This window comes from Peromyscus californicus, unplaced genomic scaffold, assembly GCF_007827085.1.
Source record: "Peromyscus californicus insignis strain IS unplaced genomic scaffold, ASM782708v3 Scaffold_10__1_contigs__length_136768540, whole genome shotgun sequence".
Taxonomy (NCBI): domain Eukaryota; kingdom Metazoa; phylum Chordata; class Mammalia; order Rodentia; family Cricetidae; genus Peromyscus; species Peromyscus californicus.
In genome coordinates, this window is record NW_026294391.1 from 79,917,933 (window position 1) to 79,938,340 (window position 20,408).

Sequence of the window (20,408 nt, forward strand, 5' to 3'; positions counted from 1 at the left end):
TAGAACTACTACTATAACCTCATTTTGCTTTAATTGTTTTAAAGCCTTTAAAGAGCTTATAAGCTCTGTTCAAGAGAGCTTAACCAGGTGAAAAGGGGATTGATAAAAAGCTTTTCCCTTCCTATATAAATCAATAGCAATTAATTTAGAAAGAAAATTGTAGGTCCTAGATTATATTAATATTACATTGTTTACTGGATTTGCATATCCATTAAGAAAAATTCACATTTCTTTATCTTGCTTGCAGTCACAGTGTTCATCGTTTTAATGTGTGGTGCCTCTGTGTTTCTGTTTTCATTTTTCTGCACATATGAATGCTACCTTACTTGTAGATGTGGTTAATGTCATATGAGTAAAAGCCAGCTTAAAAGCCAGGCAGTGGTGGTGCACACCTTTAATCCCAGCACTTGGGAGGCATAGGCAGGATTATCTATTTGTTTGAAGTCAGCCTGGTCTATTGAGCTAGTTCCAGAACTGGCAGGGCTACACAGAGAAATCCCCCCCCCAAACAACAACAACAACAAAAGTCAGTTTAATGATTTTTGATCATGTAAAAGAAAATTCACCGTGAGTCATTCTCAGGTCCCTGTATTTATATTACTGTTCATTTCATTATTTTCTCATATTAATCTATGCTCATGACACAATTGTTTATTTCAGTCACCTTTTGTAATAAAACAAGATAAAATAAAACCACATGAAAATTGAATATTCAAAGGAGGTCGATGACTGTCAATCAATTCTGTAATTGATTACTTTTTATTAAATTTTAAAATATCAAAACTTCACCCTCTTATTTTTTCTTTATGTCTTTAATTCCCTAATAGATTAGCAAAGCTTCACAGTAGTTTTAATAGTCATTTGTGGCCTCAAATAGGTGTTTTGACAAGAATATTTTGAAATTCTTGTTCAACTTCTTAGTGTGATTCCTCCGAGTTTACAGTGTCTTTGGGGGCAGACACTGTTATTGTGCTCTGTTCTATATTAAAGACTAGTAGATGTTTCTCAATGCATAATTTCCACATATCACTATCTTTGGGGTAATATTCTCTATCAGCACATCATTATTTTTCTGATGTAGAGTCAGTTTTCAGCACTCTGTTTTTTAAAGCTTCAATTCACAGATTAACCATGGCTCTCATGTCTCATGACAGCTAACGTGCAAACATTTCCCATTTTCTACATATATAAGGAATCCTTGTATTGATTATTTTGTCCAGGTACTGGATTTACTGCAGGGAGTAAAACCATGAATATTAGAGTCTTTGCCCTTGAAGAATTTATTGTGTATTAGAAGATAAGAAAAGTATTCATTTAATAAATAGAGAATCTCAAATGTATCTGCTTTATTCCTATAATTCCAGACAGAATTTTGTCAGTCCTTGTCTGTGAATCTCACTTGGACTGGCAGTTCTGCCAACCTAACAAAAATCTATCCTTGAATATGACTGAATTCATTCCCTTTACTGTGGTAAAATACAAATAAACATTTTATAAATTCGGGGGATAATTCCTTCTAATAATGACTATTTTTTGATATACATGTAATAATTGGAACAAATTCTACTATTTTCAAGGGACCAAACTTTCAATTATATTCACATATGGTAGGCATTAATAAAAGGTGATATGAATAACACTAAAGGTTTCATGACCTTCTCTTCACTCACACATGATATTTAGCACTGCTGCTCCTTATTTTTTTCTGTGCATTCCTGTAGTATTTTGGTATTAGATCTATATTTACCAGCTTTATAGTTATGAAGTGTATACAATTCAAATTATATAAATGAAACTCTGCCTAACTCTTTGGGGAAATAACCCACTTGTAGTGCTCTCACTAAAGCTGTCAATGCACTTTCTTTTAATATAGTGCAGATCCGCTGAAGAAATGAGAGTCGCTTGATGTGATTTGATAGACAAGTAACTTGCAACACAAATAAATCCTCTTCATAATACAACACCCTGGTCAGCATCCCAAAGCACTTCATGGGAAGAATTATAAAACAAAAGATGCCAGTCAACTAAAATGCTACAAGGGACCACAACAACCAACCAAACATACATTTCAGCAGAGTTTCTGCTTTATTTACTTATATCACTTAGGAGCACTCAAGTGCCTTTATGAGACACAAGCCTTTTAATAGTTGTATATGTGCCTGGGGATGTAGCTCAGTGCTTCCTATTATTTCTAAGCTTGACTATCCATGCTATTCCTTTACAAAGAAAAACCCTCTGATGGCAGTTCAGCTTATGTCTATCAGTATATACTGGTCTCACTATAAAAGTTCACACTTAAGACTGAAACAATTCTGTTGATGTGTTCTAGACATAGTAATTGATGGTTAGAGATATCCCCAAATGATTTCATTTTCTCTATAAGGTCTTGATTTTTTTTAAAGAATACATTTTCAGTTATATCCTGTCTAGTAGTAAATGTCTTTTATGAATGAAAATAGATAAATGGAGCATGATAATTTCAGTCTACCCAGTGGATAATAGGCCACATTCTTTATTGACTACCACAAGACACACATTGCTTAATTGTGGATCCCAAAAGACTTTACTTCATGTTTGGCAGACACATTAATGACCATGTGTCCTTCTTGCTAGGAATTTCTAAGGATAAATAAAGAAAGCAAAGTTAAAAGTAGCTGTGGTTTTCCTGTGCTTAGATAGTGTCAGTTGATACAACAGACATGTTGTACCCAGTATCTCATTCATGTCCTATTGAAAATGCATAAATACTGTAATGAATGCATTTTTCTGGTGATGAAATAAAATCTGAGAAACATTAGCTAACTTTGAACTTGGTCACATAACTATAAATTGACACAACTTAAGTTTGGGGTCATGGCTATAAAACTCAAACCTTGGCAACTGACATCATGGGCATGGAAAATATAGATATTGGATTTAATCTTTCTCTGGGAATTAGAAAAAGATTTTTCTTGAACCTTAAGCTTAAAATACATTATATTGAGCCGGGTGGTGGTGGTGCATGCCTTAGTCCCAGCACTCAGGAGGCAAAAGCAGCGAATCTCTGTGAGTTTGAAGCCAGCCTGATCTACAAAGTGAGTTCCAGAACAGCCAGGACTACATAGAGAAACCCCATATTGAAAAACAAATAAACAAAAATACATTATATTGGGTCTGGATAGTATTTTGAGGGTTCACCACCTGGTATCAAACGGTATTATGTAAGATCTTTTAGCCTTCTTCGCACCATCCCTGTTATATCTTCTTTGTTTGTGTATTTTCCAGATAGAATCTCATGTAGCCAAGGCTGGACAGGAACTTGCTTTGTAGCTGAGGGTGATCTTGAACTTCTAATCCTTCTATTTCTACCTCCTATCCACTGGAATTTTAGGTCTGTACCACAACCTCTAGCTCCTGTCTTCTATGCAGCTTCCTAATGTACTAGTGGTTCCAGTTTGTGCAAATGAATATATTCATTTATTTTAATCAGCTATCATTTATCATCATTACCTGCCATGTATCCAATGTGGATGTATATGGTGAGTGAAAGGGCAGCTAAGATTCTGCTGTACAATTTCCTCCTAAGTCATACTGACTAATGATAGATTAACACATAAAACTAGCAATTCAACAAAAGTAATTCCTTTGTATTTCATATTTGACATAATAAGTGATGTAATCATTTATGGGAAAATAAATTATCTCCCATTCTTAATTTTGTTCAATATACAATCTGTTATTCCTGGAAAAACCTGATAATGGTTATTCACCTAAGGGCTATTGTTAATATGAGTCAGAAAATATTTAAATATCTAATATATGCAAGACCCTGCACTTGGTGCTTATCAAGCTGCAGTATTTGACTCTTTGCTCCATTGTTTTCCACACACTTGCCTCCTCAGTGATTTTGTCTCCCAAAGAATCTGTTCATATAACTATCAAATACAATTCTGTTTCAAAACTTTACCAGATACTATTGTAATGACAAATACTTAATATATCAAAGAAACTCTATTATTCTCTAATTATAAAGCTGTCACTTTAGAGGAAAAAATTTAGAGGATTTAGAGAAATCAATTAGGGCATTTAAAGAGTATATAAGTAACATAATTAAATGCAATTATGTAAAGCTTGAGTTTGAATGTTAAACATTGTCAATAAAAGGTGTTAAAATGTGGGCAAAGATTGACCAATGGTAGTAACTGGAGTATTATTTCATGATTGAGAATCTTAATAAGCAGAAGCTAATAGTGTCTTTTAATAAAAATATGCAGTATTGACACAGAAGAAAATGGCCAACCAAATTCACTTCAGTGGTAATAAAAAATTCATAATAACAGGAAATATTTTAATTTTTTTAATATTCGTATTTTTGCAGCTCGTATCCTTCATTCTACCTCCCTATAACTTAGAAAAAAGTCACAGGAATTTTCCTGAATTTGAAAATTTGGAAACTGAAAATCTGAAAACTAGGGAGAGTATTTACACATAAAAAATTATGTTTGACTAACATTGTTGCTAAACTGTACTCTATTTGACTCTGCTGTCTTTCTTAGTCTTTGATTAGCTTACTGGTGTATAGATCACAGGAGATCAGACACACATTCGTCTCCCCACAACCCCTGAAACAAAACAACCAAACATTAATCAATACCACATCAAGACTGACTTCAACTTCTTAAGTTACTTTGTTTTTAATTGTATATATGTGTCTGTGCCTGTGTATGTGTGGGGACACATGAGTGTAGCACAGAGGCAACAGATACCCTGGAACTAGAGTCATAGATGATTATGAGTTACTTGTTGTGAGCGCTAGGAAGGGAACTTGGGTCTTCTACAAGAACAGTAAGTTCTTCTAACTGCTGAGCTATTGCTTTGGGCTCCCTTTAAACTGTCATTAATGCCAAGTTTGTTGAAATAACCAAATTAAAGCCTTGAAACTATTGTTTGACTTTGTTTTCCCATAGCTGGTTAGTTACCGAGTACTCTTGATTCTTCCTTAATTCTTTCTCATCCATTCATCTTTTCCTTTCTATCCTATTGCCAATATTATACATCATTACTTGTTTCCTGGGACATTTTTACACCTACCTTATTGATGATTTCCCTACCAATCACAGTTCTAATAATACTTAAGGGACAGTGTATCATAATGATATATTAGTTGCTTTCCTGTTGCTGTGATAAAACACCATGACTAAAAGCAACTTAAGGGAAGAAGGAGTTTGTCTTATGGTTCCATAAGGTTAAAAGTCCATGATGGTAAGCAGGGATAATAGCAGAAAACTGAGAGCACACATACTCACCCACAATCATGAAGCAGAGAGAGTGAACAGGAAGTGAGGAGAGTCTATAAACACATGAAGTCTTCCTTTAGTGGTGTACTTCTTTCAGCAAAGCCACACTTCAGAAACCTCCCTAAAAAACTTTACCAATAAGGGACCAAGTGTTAAATGCCTGAGCCTATAGGGGCATTTCTCATTCAAAACGTCACACATATATAGTTGCAGTGTAATGACAGCAGACTTTTCCTAGGATGTTTTTGAGAATTAAGTCACTGAAGCAGAAAATTTTCTGACAGAAAATCCTCAATAAGTGTTAACTGCTGTTATTGCTATAACTATTCTTACTAAAATATACTTGTTGACTATACTATTTCTGTTAAAGACAATATTAAAAAGTGAATAAAATCAAATTCATACTCAGAGTTTGTAGGTCAAGAATTGAAATAAAGAGTCAAGACAGAATAAAGTATAAATGCATACACTGAAAGCTCATGCATACCTTTTGAATGTTTTAATCCCCTGTTGATTCTGGACAAACAGCACTTTGATGAATTGACAACTCACCTGAAATTTAGATAACATCATCCATTTGACTGGGGTGCAAGACTGACTAAAACAAGAAAAGGGAAGAAACACAGATGAGCATTGGCATTCTTTTCTTTCTGCTTCCTGGCTGTTAATACAATGTGACCAACCATCTAATGTTCCCACTATCATGCCTTTCATGTCACGAGGAACTGTACCCTCAACCTTTGTGCCAAAGTATACTATTCTCCTTTATGTTGCTCTTGGTCCAGGATTTGATCACAGACACAAGATATTAGCTAATATAATAGGCTGTTTCCTAAACATATATGATGATACACAACATCTAGAGTGCTGGAACAGGCCAGTTTTGAGTAAGCTGAAAGAAGAAATGATGTGAGGAGAGATATAGAGACCATCAGACAAATTGTGACAGAGTAATAAATACAGGACTTGATTTTGTACACTTGTGTACACAAGGGTACCTCTACATGTTTAAAGGCAGACTTGAATGACATTAGCTTTCAGTTTCATGTACTTCACATTGATTCTATATGGCTTCTTCATACCTATCTAACCTATAAACATGTTCTCATGTGACTTCTCTCTACCATTTTCTTTAGGTCTCTTTTCTGTGTGTAATTTACATATATGTAAATACACACTCAAGTATAAGTTAATTTAATTATCTCTATTGTGAATCTTTTATTAAACATTTTCTGTTGTAATTTTAAAGTATTTTTTCTTGCAACAAATTTCTTTAGAACTTACTTTCTCTTTGTAGTCCTAGAATTGTCCATCTGTTTTATTGCCGGCTGTAGTTTCCATGTATCTGTATTATGATTTTCCAGATATACCTAAGTTTAATATAGGCAGTGTACTTTAAATATGATAACAATTTGTGTATTTTAAACAAAATAATCCAAAGTGATGAGAGCTATGAGAATACTAGAGCAGGGCAATATTATCTCCATTTTTTATATTTCTACCTGGAAAAAGTATGAAAACATAGAACTCATAGAAGTTAAAATTTCACATAGAGAGAAGCAAATGCCCATTGCTAATAAGCGAGTTAATGTCAAAGGAGAGCCAGAAAAGTGTGCTGTTTGACTATTAGAGCTGCTATGCTTTACCCAGTAATTCATGTGTCGCTTTGGAAGGTATATTACTTACCTTGCTCATAAATGTGACAGAATATCTGACAGAACTGATTTAAGGGAGGCAAGGTTGAGTTTGATTTCTTTTTTTGGATTTAAGTCCATCTTGGAAAAGAAAAGCATGGAAGGGCAGATCAATTCATGGTAGTGGGGTACGTGGCAAAGGCTGTGCACAACATGGTAGACCAGGAAGCAAAGTGTGATAGTTGTAACCTTCCAAATCCTGCACCCATTGACTCACTTTCCCCAGCTGAATCATACTTCCAAAATAGTGCCGACAGCTAGGGAACAAGTACTCAAAACTTAAGCACATGGAGCATAACAGAAGATAAATCAAAATGGCACTTTGTGATTTAAACGAGTTGCTTCCATGCATGATGGCACATGCCTGTAACCTCAGCTCCTAGAAGGTTGAGATAGAATGATAAAAGTTAAAGGGCAGCCTTGGATACAAAGTGAAGACATGTTTAAAACAAAAAGACCTTTGTTCATAACATCAGAGAATTTCATGATGTTTGTAGATATCTCAGTGCCTAGTCTGTGCTCAGCATGTGTGTTTAAGAGACTAAACTGTACATGCCAATGAAGTGTAATTAGCTGTTTAATAATTTCTTTACATTTTATGAGCATAAAATGCTCCTGTGTGTCTACTCTGGATCCATCCTATTTTCAGATTGCATTTTATAAATGGAAACTCATTAAATAATTGGGAGCTAAAAAGGAAATTCAAACCTCAAAATAATTATTATTGTACACCCACTATCCATGACCAGCTATACACTCAACTCAATTTTATGCATATAAGTTTTCCTATTTCATCTTCGAAACAAATTTTGGATATTTGTATGCTATGTATGACCAAAGGTTTTGCAGTTAGCATGTAGAAACTGTTCACCCTCAACTGTAATTTATTTACATTATAACTATGATGGTATTTATTGTTTAACAAAACTGACTGTTTTTGATTTTTAAATCTTTACCTAAATTTCCCTTGGAAAGCTGAAAACAAACAAAAACAGTATATTTTAAATCTCACAGAGAATTGACCGTGTGTATGAACTTACAATATTGTTCATGAAATTATCCCCAGTACAGACAGAGATGAAAGGACGTTTTAAATAGACATTCTCATAGTGATTCCTTCCCTTCCAGATGAGCTCGGTGAAAATGTTACGGCCTCGTCTCACAAGCATCCTTTTCAAACTCACCTTTGAAGAACATGTAAACAACATCAAACCAGGCATCATAGCAGTAACTCTTGCATGTGAAGAACTGAAGAAAAGTGAAAGCTTTAACAGACTTTTAGAGTTGATTCTTTTGGTTGGAAACTACATGAACTCAGGCTCAAGGAATGCCCAATCTTTGGGCTTTAAGATAAACTTCCTTTGTAAGGTAAGGCACCATTTTATAGTATTAATTTCTAACAGTAATTTTTTGGTATGTGAGCTGAAATGATCTAAATGGAAATAATCTATCAACTCTAAATCATATGCCATAGGAGTAAAGTTGATAGCATAACTGCTGACTATATCTTGATTAAAATAAATATTTTTATAATCTTATTGCAATAATATTAAAAAGACTCTGAAGTGGTTTTTTTATAATTTCTATACCCTCTATATTTCTGCATAATTTTGAATAAACAAAAATTAATAGTAGAATGTATCAACAGAGCATTTGAAATCAGAATAATTACTACAGGCCGTGCAGGGTTGGCGCATGCCTTTTTTAAAATTTTTTATTTTTATTTTGCAATACAGTTCAGTTCTACATATCAGCCACGGATTCCCTTGTTCTCCCCCCTATGACCCCCCTCACCTTCCCCCCTGCCCACCCCCCATTCTCACCTCCTCCAGGGCAAAGCCTCCCCTTCGGACTGAGATCAACCTGGTAGACTCAGTCCAGGTAGGTCCAGTCCCCTCCTCCCAGGCCGAGCCAAGCAATCCTGCATAGGCCCCAGGTTTCAAACAGCCAACTCATGCAATGAGCACAGGACCCGGTTCCACTGCCTGGATGCCTCCCAAACAGATCAAGCCAATCAACTGTCTCACCCATTCAGAGGGCCTGATCCAGTTGGTGACCCCTCAGCCATTGGTTCATAGTCCATGTGTTTCCATTCATTTGGCTATTTGTCCCTGTGCTTTTTCCAACCTTGGTCTCAACAATTCTCGCTCATATAAACCCTCCTCATTCTCGCTAATTGAACTCCCAGAGATCCACCCGGGGCCTAGCCATGGATCTCTGCATCCAGGTCCCTCAGTAGTTGGATGGGGTTTCTAGCACGACAATTAGGGTGTTTGGCTATCCCATCACCAGAGTAGGTCAGTTCGGGCTGTCTCTTAACCATTGCCAGCAGTCTGTTGTGGGGGTACCTTTGTGGATTTCTGTGGGCCTCTCTAGCACTTTGCTTCTTCCTATTCTCATGTGGTCTTCATTTACCATGGTCTCCTATTCCTTGTTCTCCCTCTCTGTTGTTGATCCAGCTGGGATCTCCTGCTCCCCTAAGCTCTCTTTCCCTCGACCCTCGCCCTTTATTACCCCCACTCATGACCAGGCTGTTCATGTAGATCTCTTCCATTTCTCCGTCATTGGGCTATCCCCATGTCTTTCTTGGGGTCCTGTTTTCCAGGTAGCCTCCCTGGTGATGTGAGTATCAGTTCAGTAATCCTTGTTCCACATCTAGTATTCTCCTATGAGTGAGTATATACCATGTTTGTCTTTCTGAGTCTGGGTTACCTCACTCAGGATGATTTTTTCTAGATCCATCCATTTGTCTGCAAACCTCATGATGCCATTGTTTTTCTCTGCTGAGTAGTATTCCATTGGGTATATGTACCACTTTTTTTTTATCCATTCTTCAGTTGAAGGGCATCTAGGTGAAGTCGTTTTTACTCATGTCCTTCTGTTTAAATCTTCTTGGAAGTTATAGCCAATACAAAATTTGTCTTTATAAAATGTATTTAACCTCATGTTTCACTCTCTTTTTACTTATTTTTTCTCCAGAAATATTTGAAGAGCTTAATTATAAGAGGAAAAGAGCCAGCAATTTGTCTTTGAATGTGATTTGATCATTGAGTTCTATTAAAACAAAACTGTTTCTGGGTAGCATTGAGCCCCTAAGTTCTCACTTATTATCAAGATATCTGCCTAAAACTTTAAAATGAAATAATAATATTACTGCTTTGACTGGACAATTTTTAAGTATTATTTTTGAGGCTTATGAAAAGGAGGCAAAGAAACAAAGAATCCTCAAAGTGATTGTATATGTTCATACAAGGCAACCTAACTTGTTTAAGGAAAAGATCTGTCTGTTTCATACAGACAACTGAACAGATTTTGAGGTGAAGGCCTTTAAGGAAGCTTGAGATGAAAATGCACCTGGAGAGAGGTAATCTTTCTTTGACATCTCCCCGTGCTTCCACTGTTTATTCCCCTCCAAGATCAGAAAATAGTGCAGAGGTTTGGCTCTTTCTAGACATATCTTCTAACAAGAATCCCAGATGAATATGTCCTTCCTTATTATTCATACATTGTCCTATACAAGGTACAAATCCACAAATGATTTGTGAAAAATGATTTGATTGTGGTAATTTTAACCCATATAAGTACAAGGGGTGGCATGTATAGATGATATATATAATGAGAATTTGACTATCCCTTTGCTAATGATATTTCTTTAAGAGTTATAAGAAAAGATAATAATAACAAAATAGACAATTTGAAAATGCCAGAGGTTTTATCAAGAATAGTTGTATTCTCTCTTCTTGTGATAATGGGGAACACGTCATTAGATAACACCAGGAAGAATAAGGCAATACTTGCAATAAATAAGAATAATTAGCTCTGTATTCATAGGGTAAAACTACTGTGGTCCTGTTCATTCAATAATATGCCATATAGCCCACCCTAATAAGATCATGCCTTACTAAGAGGCTACTCAGTTTGAATATAATTTCTATGTACAGTTTGTGAATCTATACTTTTGGTTTATGATTATAAAGATGTATATTAAATAAAGTGCATAAATTTATATTGTATATACTTGATATCATTGCATATGTATTTTGCATTTAATTTATATATACATATCTTAAGCTAACTCTTCTATGTTGAACAAATATGTCACTTTTAAACTGCCTTAATTTTGCTTTATCCAGATTTATTACATGAAGTTATTACCTTGAAACAAGAATGAATGATTCATTTATATATAAGAACAAAAGATTATATTAATCTCACAGAAAGGTTTTATTTTATGTCTTATATTTTGGAGAGAGCTTTCTTCCTGTCAAATTAAAGTTTTTCCATATAGCACTGATCTGACATCTATCACTAGAGGTATGCTCAAAGGATTTAGCACAAAGATTTTTGCCAAGTTCAAATAAAATAAAATATCGTCTTGGGGGAAATACTATCATGTAGTAATAGGTGTTCTAAAGGAAACAGAAGTAAAGATTTTACAATATCCCCCCACAAACACTTTTCAGCTGGATTTTTATCTTCCAGGAAATACTTCTGGGAAAATACATGTCATTAATAAAGAGAAATATCATATACATGGTTGATGTTCTCACAATGTGTAGGAATAAAAAGATGTCCCTAGAATACAAAGGATTCTGAGTAGATGTAAATGTCTACAGTGACAGAAATTTTCTGACGTGCATAGAAATAGTTAGCTTAGATCTGTCATCTTTTAAAAACTGGAATTAACTACTGATACATGATTAGCTAGAATTTCTGTTAAATTTCACTTATAAAAGACTACTTGGATGATTTTTTTCTTTAATAAATTGCAGCAGGAATTCTTCATGAAAAATACTGATTGTGCTTCAAAAATGATACCATTTCTCACCTAAATTTTTCTAATGATAAATCCCTTTCTTTGATTTTAAAATTATTATCTAATGCTTTTCAAAAGAACCATTAAAATACTCATCTCCTTAAAAAGGAGGATTGATGTAAGTAATTAAACTTATAAGATATGCTTCATTGTATAATATAAAATATTTAGATGGTCAAAATTGGCTGGTATGATATTTGGGGAGAAAAGGAAAACAAATGAGTTAACCAAAATTACAAATAACACTAAAGGTTATAATGATTATAAAATGTTTTTTTTAATTTCAGTAGTGAATTATCACTTGTACTTGTGAGTCATCAAACCAGTATGCTTTAGTGTAATCAAACCCATCTAAATGAAGATGAACTTACAGTGCAAGCTTGTCTGTATTACTCTGTTAGTCAGTGAAAGTCTAAGTGATTCCAATGCTGCACTTCAGGAACATTGTTTATTTTGTTTTCAGTGTGTAATAGCATATATAACATATATGTAAATAAAACGTTCAAGAAAAATCAAGCATTCTCTATGCTTTCATTAGAAATGGATGTTTAGTAACTTATAGCCAAATGTAACTTTCTGATTCAAGAGAAAAATGGCATTTGTTGGAAGTATCTGAGATAACTCAACCAGAAATGTAGAAAAGCTGAAGAAATTGTCTTTAAAGGAACAACCAGACTTTAAAGATAGCTCAGTGATTAAGAACACTGACTGTTCTCCCAGAAGCCCCTGGTTTGATTCCCTGCACCCAAATAGTGGCTCACAACTGTCCGCAACTGCATTTCCAGGGGATCTGACACCTTCTCTTGGCCTCTGCAGGTACTGCATGCCTATGATGGACAGACATATACAAGCAAAATGCCCATCCCCATAATACATGTATTTCCTAAGCTGCTTAAAAATTCATGTAGCAGAAGCAAACTAAAAGTCTTTAAAGGACATTTCACTGGGAATGTATTGTATTCAACCATTTTTCTGCTCTTTGTTCTGTATTTGACTACAACTTTTAGTAGAAGCTTATTGACCTAATGTGTATTATAAAGCCACTCCCTGCCCAAGTAATCACGTCTAAGGCTCGTTGAACTTCACTTTATTTTTCTGTAGATATTGAAATGCACTGATCCTTGTATAATGCTGTTCTTAGGTCCAATTAAATGATTGTGCTAAAGTATATTGAGAAATTATAATGTTAAACATATCATAGTTGGTCATATCAATGATTAATCATTCTGATGCTAAAGACACTCCAAATATCAAAGCATTTCATTCACCATCATAGAAGTTGTAAGAAGGGAATTAAAATAAGTTTAGTTGCATTGTGAAATAGAAGATTACTTACCATTAAATATGATCCCTAGAGAATATACCCACTGTATATAGACAGTAAAATTTGTAAATAATCAAAGAGAAAATCTAAGGAAAAACATAGTCCATGTCAGTAACATGTAAATTCTTCTAAATTTTCACAATGTCCAATCATTTTTATTAAAAATAATGTGCATTGTATTGTAATTGTTAGTAGTTTAGCATAAAATGAGGGCTAATATTCTTTTTTGGTCTATCGTAAAACACACAAACAAAATAAAATAAAATAAAAACTGGATGCTCAGAGAGGTGAATACTTGGACCTGTATATTAGACAATTCAGGTACCATGAGAAAATAGCACAGGCTCAGAGGTTTAAATAAAAGAAAATTATTTTCTCATATTTTCCAAGACCATAATTCAAAGACCAAGATGCTGGTTGGTTTCTCTTGAGGTCTCCTTCATTTAACTGCTGATGACCACTTTCTCATGACATCCTCATATGGGGACTTCACCTTATTTTGTTTTTGTGTCTCAACTCTGAACCCTTGAAATTTGGAACGGTACTTTATTCTACATTACGTCCTCAATGTCTGTCACATATAAAACTCTCAATTAGGCTTGAGTGAATGCCAGGTAGTTGGGTTAAATACAGGTTTATAGTTAATTTTTGACATAAATATTTAGCTTCCTTTTAATGACATCTGTTTCTCACAATTATGAGCATATTCTTACTATGAAAATTATTCTCAGTAGTTTAGTGATGGCTTATGAGTGATCATTCAATGACAGTGTCTGCCTATGGTGAGACACTCTGAGCAGCCTTGGTGCAGGAAGGAGGGGCTTGGACCTGCCTCAACTGAATGTACCAGGCTCTGCTGACTCCCCATGGGAAACCTTGCCTTGGAGGAGGTTGGAATAGGGAGTGGGTTGTGGGGAAGGCTGGCGAGAGGGAGGAGGGAGGACAGTGGAATCTGTGGTTGGTATGTAAAATGAACAGAAAATCTCTTAATAAAAAAAGACAGTGTATTCAAACTATTTCAGCCAACCACAGGATTTTTTCTGACACATTTGACTCTCTGAAATGTGATTGTTTTTTTAAATCGATGCTTATTACTTAGGTTGGAGGGAAATTTCACAGTTTGCTGAGAAATAAATGATACAGGCTTATAATTAGCTTTCTAAAACAAATCTTATGATAAGAAAGATAGAATAGGAAGAATTGTTAGATTGTCCTAGATTTTTGTCTTCCCATGAGTCTTTTAAATTTTCCTTCTTTTGACATTCTTTGCAGTAATGTGTTTTCATGTCTTTGGTTGATATTTATTGATATAAGATTCAGTGCTACAGCAAATGTAAGGGAATTCATTCATGGCACATCATGTTTAAAATGTCAACATATAATGACACACCATACAATGTATTCATAATTCATAACCACTGGACACAAACATTTCAGTTTGAGAGTTTGTCTGCATTTCATTATATTACATTGAAGCAAGAATAAGACATTTGAAATAACTAAGTACCACAGGACACAAGGACAGGATATCAGTGACAGTTTAAATAGTTTCTTTTGTTCAGCTTATGAAATATTTGTCTTTTAATTATACCCATTGTGCTTTATTGTTTTTCTTTATTGGATTCTCATCTTTGAGAACCAATAAATCCTCTTGAGCACAAGAAGAATGTTCTACTGCTGTCTTACTGCGCTATTGGTGATATTCTAGACTCAGTTACTGCCATGAGTTTTGTCCCCTACAGGTTTTCATGTAAATCAACATACCAAAATTTGAAATTATAAAGTAGGAGACATTAATATCACTTAAGTAAATAAATCTAGAAGCTTTTAAATTAATAGAAAGTTATATAATGTTAAATTTAGGGTTTTTTTTTAATGAAAGCACTCTGCCTAAAGTTTAGTTCTCATTATGTTACTAAGTATATATCTTAAAGCATGGAATGTTAAACTGTCCATACAGACTTGTGCACATTGGCTTGTGGTAATAACAAGATTGTTTTAGTCATCTAATTTCTTTGGTGATCAAGATATTTGGTTACCAGTTCATAAATTTAATCAGAAGTCCTGACCTCTAATACCCTCATACTATTTAAAATCAAAATGAATAAATCCCACTTCTGAGTTTATGTTTAAGAGTTGTAGCCCTATAAATGTTGGAAATAAGTAATAGTACCATGATTGTTTGAAACGTGAATACAGGCGGAGAAAAGCAGATAGCAGGCTTAAGCATTGCCTGAGCAACATGTAGAGTTGAATGCCAATCTAGGCAATTTAGGGAGACTTTGCCAGAAACTGAAAAGTGAACAACAACAACAAAAAAAGATGCTGAATATGGAATGTCATACCTTTAATCCCATCACATGAGAGGCTGAGGCAATAGGATTGCCTGGAAGTTTTAAGCTAGCCTGTGCTAAATAGTGAGTTGCAGCTTACAGAGTGAGACCTTGTCGCACAAAACAGAGTAGTGTTGAAGGGAAAAAGGGCAAGAGGAAAGGGAGAGGAAGGGTGGCGGAAGGAGGGACACGGGGGAGGAAGGGATAGAGAGAACACAATGGAACATAATTGCTGTTACATTTCCTTGATAGAGTATTTCTGAGGTCAGTCCCCAGTTTAAAAAAAAAAGATTAATTTTTTTAAATTATCTACCAATATAATTTATATATTAAATAACACTGTAATACAGCATTTGACTTAGTTTTAAACAGAAGAAGGAAAAGTAGAATAATTCATTTTACAAAATTCTTTCCCTCAGAACAGCATTTTGATTTTTTTTTTTTTTTTTTTTTTTTTTTTTTTTTTTTTTTTTTTTTTTTTTTGGTTTTTCGAGACAGGGTTTCTCTGTGTAGCTTTGTGCCTGTCCTGGAACTCACTTGGTAGCCCAGGCTGGCCTCGAACTCACAGAGATCCGCCTGGCTCTGCCTCCCGAGTGCTGGGATTAAAGGCGTGCGCCACCACCGCCCGGCTTTTTTTTGGTTTTTTTTTTTTTTTTTTTTTGCAGAACAGCATTTTGAAATCAGCTTTTTTAAATAGATCAGTGTGAGGAATGTGTTCTGTGACTAGTTGTGAGATTAATTTTCAGAGAAGCCAAATATAGCAGGTGTTAAGTTTGCTTGTGGACTTCTTCAAATTGTTGTAGTTATGAAGGAATGTGCTTCTTAGAAGATAATTTTCTGTGGACTTGAACTTTGAGAGAGTAAAAACCAGCTCATAGCTTAGATCTCCTTTCTTCTCCTTTTGTCTAAACTTTAGAGGCTGAAGCCTAGTACTTGTGAGCTGATTTAAAGAGTATCTTCAAAACTGAAATATTTATTTATATACATGGTGTAAATGATTCTGCTGATACTTTAAGTGTAACACTTGTTTGTTTTCTCAGAATTTGATTACATCTTTTTAGATTAGCACATTTACAACACTATAGTTTAAGTTGTGTCAAAACTTCATTAAATCCTCTAATCTTCAGTTGATTGAATTCTTTAGAGAACAGTGCTTTGTAAATGCAGACTTGATTGGTATTCCTCATCAATCCCAACTGTTTAAAAGTCATCTTTGTTCTCTCTCTCAACATGTTTTTTTTTATTATTTCTTGAAAAATTTCTGCCCCCTATTTAAGCATACTCTCCAGGTCCTTTTCTTTCATCCAAAAAGTATTCACTAACTCAAAACACTCAAGTAATATTTTTTTCACAACTAGATTTGTGAAATAATTGTGATTAAACAGTAATAATGACAAGTGTTGGGTTGAGAGCTGTAGCTAACTGAAATAAAACATTTTTTAGTTTAGAAAATTTTCTGGGTGCTTTTTGATGATTTTCCCATTTATTCAAAGTGGTTGTAAACATTTGCAGCACCAGAACAGAAAAGAAGTGAAGATTTCTGGGACTATCTGTGGGTCTTACTTGGTTCACCATGAAGACTGTTTCCACAGAAGATTTAAATGAACCCAGCTGGCTTAGTATTCTGTGAATTGCTGTAGTCATTTTCTGAGTTTAATCTTATGACTGATTTTGTAATTCTCACAGTGGGGAAAGTCGACAACATGAGCAGCATTTAGTGAATATAATTAGTAAGTTTGAAAACAAATGCTTTTTTATTCTATAAAAGCTCTGTTTGAAGGGGATTTAAACCCTGTTTGAAACTGTTGTGCAAAATAAAACATGGCTACTGTGACTGAATGTGACCAATCATGTCACAAGCTGGTTTTCCAGTTAAATGAAGCCTTCCTAATGAACGCATTGCACAACCTTAATAAGGGGAGCCAATGACTGGACGGAAGTTTATAAAGTGGCAGTTTATACTAACATAAAGGTCTGTGATAATATTAGAGGCGTTAGGAATTATTTATATCTATTTAAATACTTTTTCCATGCTAGTAATTACAGCCACATTTATTGAACCTTTATTCTTTGTGGAACCCACTGCTAGGAATTTTGCAGGAAAAAAGAAAAACCACACATATTTCCAATCTTTTTGCTTCATGAGTTTAATGGTACATAAAGAACACTGTAATGCTAAAGCCAAAGAGAGGGGAAAAGTGTGTGGGGACGGCTGTAAGGGGGATGGATGGACACAATATAGCAACACACACGAAAAATAAATTATGTTGCTCATAAATACTTGCTAACTAACTACCAGGCAAAAAGGCACTCTGTGGGTGACATCTCACACTGTAAAACTGCTGTACTTCTATGCAATGGAAAGGGATAATACCAGTCCCGTGTATAACATGAGCATTGCTCCTTTCTTTTCAGTTTGATTTTCCCTGAATTCTGTCATGAGGGTGAGCACAAAGCCTTAACATTTTTTTCTTTATTCCTATTCTTTTAGTTTCTTCATTTACGTAATGGAATCTCAGAATACACATCTCTTTTTAAATTATTTTTATGTATGTGAATTTTTTGCATGTGTGTAAATGTGTGCACTGCATGCATGCCTGCTGCCTGTGGAAGTCAGAAGAGGGCTTTGGAGCACCTGCAACTGGATTTATGGATAGCAGTTACTGTGTACCTTCTGCATTTATTTTTTGCACATTTTCATTAGCATTCGTTGTACAGTGATGAGTTTCATAATAATATATTTAAGTCCAAGTACATCATGTATTCACTTCCCATAATCCTCTTCCTTTTTCCCATCTTTATTAAATGTTAGTTTTTAAAAATAGTTCTATAAAATTTAGCACTACCGAGTCAAAACAATAATATAATTGTGTAACTAAAACTATTTTGTGTGTGCAACCCTTATTTCACTAATCAGGCAGAAAAATCAAGTACTGCTTCCAATAGCAAGAGACTTTCATGATTTTTATTTACATAAGTATGAATGAAACATTTTTATTTTTATTGCTCAGTTTGAAGGATTCAGACATGATGAAATGTAAACTACTTGGAGGCTGTTTAGAGAAAGGAATTTACTCTTTAAATTCAATGAAATCTTTATCATGTACACCTGTATCTCATCAGTTTTCTGTTTTAGTGACAAAAAACCCCAAAATACACAACTTGCTAGAGGGAAAGATTGGCACACATGGCTTCATGGTTTCAGATGAGAATGGGTTGCTTTTGTGGTTTTCAGACAGAAGCAAGTAGAATATTATGTCTGGAGCTTGTGGTGGAGCAAAGAAGCTCAACTCATGGCAGAAATGAAGCAGAAATAACCTAGATGGGAACAGAGATATGATATAACCTTTAATACCGTGGTCACTTCCTAATAGCCCATTATGAGGTTAATATCCTCATGCTCTAATCTGGACCAGTTCTACCGTCATGTCACATCTAAAACCTAAACATTTTTAAAGTATGATATTTAGAAATCTGTTATGAAGGAACATGAAAAATTATTGTAAATCATATTGAAATATTTGGAAAGTGATACACATTCTTCGTTGTCAGAATTTTTCATCAGCAATAGCCTGGCCCATTTCAAGTTGTGTAGCACCCCCAAATTTCAGCTTTTATAGCATATATGAGAAAATCCAGAGTGTTTATTGATTTCGTAAAGCATCAATTTAGTTTTTTGTGTATTTTTTGTTTGTTTTGTTTTGTTTTGCAGCAGCAGTAGCAGTCAAATTTGTTAGTGATTAAGAGAATTGATCCTCAGCTGGTATTTAGGGAATTTTTATGAGACATAATTGGCATACAATAAAACTTATACAATTAGAATAAAGTTTGGTGAAATTGGCATTTCTCTAGTACTACAGATTCCCCACCACAGTCCCTAGTATAGATTCCTCACAACCCTGTTCTCTTGATCTACTCTGCATCTCCAGGCAGTTACCAATTTGCACTACACTTATTTTTATCTTTGTTAATTTTTGGTTGTTGTTTGACAGTTTCATATGTTTATCTAGTGAATTTTATTTTCACTCCAACCCCCCGTCCTCTCACCTTCTTTTCTCTTCCTGCTGGAACCCTTCTTTTCAACAAGTCCTCCTCCTTTGACATTTGACTGCGTATCACTACCATAAGATTAAGCAATGAATGTCTGGTACATGCTGCATCATCAATGAATCTTGTCCTTATATGAGGTACTTAGAATAGTCAGATTTACACAGAAACTAGAGATATAGTGACCTGAAGGTTAAAAAGAGGACAGACTGTTAGTGTCTAATGTTTTAGCTTAGGATGACAAGAAGTTCTGATTATGAATAGTGGGAGTGATTGTACAGGCATGTGAATGTCTTTAGTGTCACTAAACTCCAAATGTTTATAATGCTAAATTTTATATTCATTTCTTACAATGAAAAAGAGGGTTTGCAGCTGCATTGCCTGTAGTAAGATATCACTGATAAGGTATCAGTAATAATCATGTCCAGAGCTGCAAAAACAGAAAGTAATAAGAAAAAACATTCAACAGCAGAAAATGATTACTATTAATTCATATGATAAACTTATATAGAGAATTGAAGATGAGTGAATGAATGATTGATTAAAGAAAGCTACCAACATAAATATATTTAAGCAACTCCCAAACAGCTATTTTTCATTGTTGTTGATTTTGCCTTTCAAAAAATTTATTGTTGACTACCAGAGTTACTCTTGCACTAATGGCAGACCTTTGAGTGTCATCTACCTGCATTTTTGCCCATGTTCTATTACACTTTCTCTCAAACTTCATATAGTCAAGTTTAAGTAAAACTGCTCATTACAATAAAAAAAATGAGTGGTTTTAGTATTTGTATAAACCAAGCCTTATTGAAGAAGCTGTTAAAAACCTGAGATACTTATGCTTATAGACTATGTTTATATCAATTTAAAAATAATTTGATTTTCTTAAAACTATTCTCAGAAGAACTTGTTTGGTAG

At 34.5% G+C, this 20,408-nt stretch overlaps 1 protein-coding gene across 3 annotated transcripts in view; it reads left to right on the forward strand.

Annotated features, from left to right (window-relative positions):
* Positions 1–20,408, forward strand: part of Diaph2 (diaphanous related formin 2) — a 765,516-nt gene that overhangs the window by 367,314 nt on the left and 377,794 nt on the right. For all 3 annotated transcript variants that reach the window (XM_052735290.1, XM_052735298.1, XM_052735306.1), the window contains one exon: positions 8,099–8,338. In XM_052735290.1, coding sequence (XP_052591250.1) covers positions 8,099–8,338 — 240 coding nt within the window. The remainder of the gene's footprint in view (positions 1–8,098; positions 8,339–20,408) is intronic.